The sequence below is a fragment of the Loxodonta africana genome, chromosome 6 (genome assembly GCF_030014295.1).
Source record: "Loxodonta africana isolate mLoxAfr1 chromosome 6, mLoxAfr1.hap2, whole genome shotgun sequence".
Taxonomy (NCBI): Eukaryota; Metazoa; Chordata; class Mammalia; order Proboscidea; family Elephantidae; genus Loxodonta; species Loxodonta africana.
Window position 1 is genome coordinate 14,537,815 of NC_087347.1, and position 4,003 is coordinate 14,541,817.

General features: G+C 41.5%; 1 protein-coding gene across 1 annotated transcript; it reads right to left on the reverse strand.

Moving 5' to 3' along the window:
- Positions 1–2,387: 2,387 nt before the first annotated feature.
- LOC135231571 (small cysteine and glycine repeat-containing protein 9-like) lies at positions 2,388–2,663 on the reverse strand. Its single transcript, XM_064287411.1, has one exon. It carries the CDS (start codon positions 2,661–2,663, stop codon positions 2,388–2,390), a length of 276 nt encoding a protein of 91 aa, XP_064143481.1.
- Between the last annotated feature and the right edge of the window lie 1,340 nt (positions 2,664–4,003).

The following is a 4,003-nucleotide window of genomic DNA, read 5'->3' on the forward strand; positions in this document are numbered from 1 at the left end:
ATGGGCTCAAGCATATCAAGGATTGTGAGGACGGTGCAGGACCGGGCAAAGTTTCATTCTGTTGTTCATAGGGTCGCTATGAGTTACAACCAACTTGACAGCAACTAATAACAACATCAACTATTTTGTTTACCTCCTCTCTGATCTTTATTACTTCCTTCCTTCTCTATTCTTGGGTTTAGTTTGCTCTTCTTTTTCTAGTTCCTTTTGTGCCTTATGAAGTTGGATTATGGATTTGAGACCTTTTTTCTTTTTTTAACGTAGGTGTTTACTGCTATAAATTTCCCTCTGAGCACTGCCTTTGTTGAATGCCATACGTTTTAGTATGCTTTCCTTTCATTTTCATTCACCTCTAAGTATTTCCTAATTTCCCTTGTGATTTCTTCTTTGATTCACTGTTTATTTAAGAGTATGTTGTTAAATTTCCACATATTTGTGAATTTTCAGTTTTCCTTTCATTACTGATTTCTAGCTTTATTCCACTGTAATTGGAGAAGATATTTTGTTTGATTTCAATCTTTTTAAATTTATTGCAACTTGTTTTGTGGCCTAACATACGGTCTATCTTGGAGTTTTACCCATGGCCACTTAAGAAAAATGCGTATACTGCTGTGGTGGGTGTTGTTTATGTCCCTTAAGTCTAGGTGGTTTATAGAGTTGTTTAAATCCTCTATTTTCTTATCAGTTTTCTGTTTAGATGTTCTATATCCATAATTGAAAGTGGCGTATTAAAGTCTCCAACTATTGTTGTAGCGGTGTCTTTTGCCCCTTTCAATTCTGTCAATGTTTTTTGCTTCATATATTTGGGGGCTCTGTTGTCTGGTGTGTACATGTTTATAATTGTTATATATTCATGATGAATTGATCCTTTTATCAATTATACAATGTCCTTCCTATCTCTTGTAACAGCTTTTGACATAAAGCCTATTTTGCCTAATAGTGGTATAGCCACTCTAGCTCCCTTTCGTTTACCATTCAAAGGGAATGTCTTTTTCCATCCTTTCACTTTCAAGTTATTTGTGTCTTTGGATCTAAGGTGAGTCTATTGTAAACAGCAGATAGTTGGATCCTGAGTTTTATTTTGTTTTGTTTTTTAATCTGTTCTGTCAAATTCTGCCTTTCCTTTGGAGAGCTTAATCCATTTACATTGAAAGTAACTACTGATAAGGAAGAACTTACTTCTGCCATTTTGGAAATTTTTTTTTTTGTATGTCTTATATCTTTTTTGTTGTTATTGTTCCTTATCTCCTCCATTACTGCCTTCTTTTGGGCTTAGTTGATTTTTTTTTTTTTTCAGGTTACTTCACTAGCTTATGACATTGCTATGTCAGAGGTCTGCCACCTCTAGCTAGGTTACTTAACCTCTCTATGTCATTTCCCTACCTGTTCAATGGGCATAATAATAGTATTTCTATCACAACATAATATATGGCACATGTGAGTTCTTGGGAAAATGCCAAGGATGTAATAAGGGCATGTGAATAGTTGTTATTATTAAGCCCTTATCCTTCCAAATTGTAGGCCTCATCTTCCTATTTATATTGATATACTCTATATTTAGTTCAAACTCATGATTGCTACTTCTCGTTTATAGTACCTTAAATGTTCCTATCCGTCATCCTTTTCCCTTCTTGAAATATCTGCCTTCAATTATTTTCACTTGTCAGAACCTTACCTATTCTCCAAAACTCACCCCAAAATGTTACCTCCTTCATAAGTTATTCCAGTTCTTTGGTTCCATTCTCCATCCAACAATATGGGGTCTCTCCTGCCCACACCACACCCCATCGATGTGTCTTTTGACACATTTAATATTATTCTGCCTCGTAATCCTGGTTATTTGTGGATGAGTAGATTGTACATCACACAAAAGCTTAATTATTTATGTATCCTTGATGGTCCCAGCCTATGGAAGACCATAATTATTTTTCTTTAATAAAAATAACTATAAAGATAAAATGAAGGGACAATGTTCAAAGTTTATTTTTGCATTTTATTTTAAAAAAATTTAGGAGCGCATCTAGAAAGCTGCCACAGCCACAGGAAGGGCTGAACACTTATGGTACAAACATGAAGAACTAACGCATATATAGGAAAAAAGGGATCAAAGAAAAAAATCACAGTAGAAATCCTTAATCCATTTTGCTAAGCTCAATAATCAAGACATTCTCCATTCTTTTCCTGGAATAACATTGTATAAGATGTCCATGCTATTATCTCAAAAAATGGAAAAAATTACTTAAACTTCAGAGTATGAGAGGGAAGGAGGGAAGTGCCATGAAGTTCACATGATGGGGAGACAGCAGGAGCAGACAGGGTGGGGTGGAGGAAAGTCTCACCAACAGGAGCCAGCCAAGTCCCCAGCAGCACCACAGGCTGCCCTCCTATCAGCAGCATTGCTTCTTGAAGCCGCACTTCTGCTGGCAACAGCCCCTCCCGCAGCCACAGCCACACGAGCCACGGCTACAGGGGCGGCGGCAGCAGCAGACCACGGGGACACTGCAGCAGCCCCCACAGCAGCCGCAGCAGCAGGGGCAGCAGCCGGAGCAGCAGCCCACCCGGTAGTACCTGCAGGTGGTGCAGCTGCCACAGCCCCCGCCACGGCCGCCACCGCAGCGGCCACCGCAGCCGCCACCGCAACTTCCACAACCACAGCAACCCATGGTGTCAGGAGAGAGGACTCAGGTGAAGTGAGGAGAGAGGGGTCAGGAGGTGAGAGGGAGGTCTGATATCCCCTTCAACTGCGAGGCCCTTATATACTGTCTCTCCTTACTGTTTTTAGCCCAATTTCTGGGGAAGAATCTCACAGGACCTTTATTTACTTCCTTGTTGAGTATTTTTGGACATGATAAATTTGCTATTTTTAGCATAGTAGCATCCTTAGATAGCCTTTGACTTTTCTGTTATGAATGAAATAATTATAGTTTGCATCTTTAGTCCAGAAGAAGAAAAATGATTGCCAAAATGTAGGGGGAAAAAAAAAAAAACGTGGTGGTACAGTGGTTAAGAATTTGCTAACCAAAAGGTTGGCAGTTCTAATCCACCATCTGCTCCTTAGAAACCCTATGGGGCCGTTCTACTCTGCTCTTGGTGTCACTATGAGTTGCAATCAACTTGACTGCAAAGGGTTTGTATGCTTTTGGTTTAGGGGCCTCAAAGAATCCCTGGATGAGGCAAACAGTTAATATGCTCAGCTGCTAACTGGAAGGTTCGAGGTTTGAGTACACCCCTAGGTACCTCAGAAGAAAGTCCTGGGGATCTGATTCTAAAATATCAGCCATTGAAAACCCTTTGGAGCACAGTTCTACTCTGATGCGTGGAGTTGCCATGATCCAGAGTCAACTCAACAGCAGCTGGTTTTTTTTTTTTTTGTAGGGGCCTCAAAGTGAGGCCTGTATCTTAGACACGGGCCACCACAGAAGTTTCTCGATGTCCTGTGTATGTACTTGAACTTCCCCAGGGCACTGAGCAACCATAAAGTACAGCTAGAAGGATTCTAACAACCTCCTGGTGGGTGGGAAGAGTATTTCAAAGCTTCCTTCTCCTGTTCCCTGAAGATACGCTTATAAAGGAGATGCTGATTGTAAAGACGGGTACACCTACAACCTGGCGGGAGTGTCCCCCAAAACCAAACCCATTGCCATTGTGTGGATTCCAACTCATAGTAACCCTACAGGACAGAGTAGAACTACCCCATAGGGTTTCCAGGGAGCTGTGGGTGGATTTGAACTGCCGACCTTTTGGCTAGCAGCCAAGCTCTTAACTACTACACCAGCAGGGCTCCTTTGTAAAGCCTACCAAAGCCACGTCATCTTTGATCCCGAAGCTGCAGTAAGTCCTGAGGGAGAGTCTTTTGGTGTGGTTTTCTCAGCAGCCAGGCATGCCTCTTCTGCCTGTAGCCCAGAGCTACCTAGATTAGCCCTAAATCCCGCTGAGTCTGTTCTTCATTCCCCACACCTGACGGAGTTAAGGAGGCTTAGAGGATCCTACCTGCCCCGATTTG

Bases quoted from the DNA above. Each gene is read 5' to 3' on its own strand.
- LOC135231571 (XM_064287411.1), bottom strand. From the start codon at position 2,663: ATGGGTTGCTGTGGTTGTGGAAGTTGCGGTGGCGGCTGCGGTGGCCGC.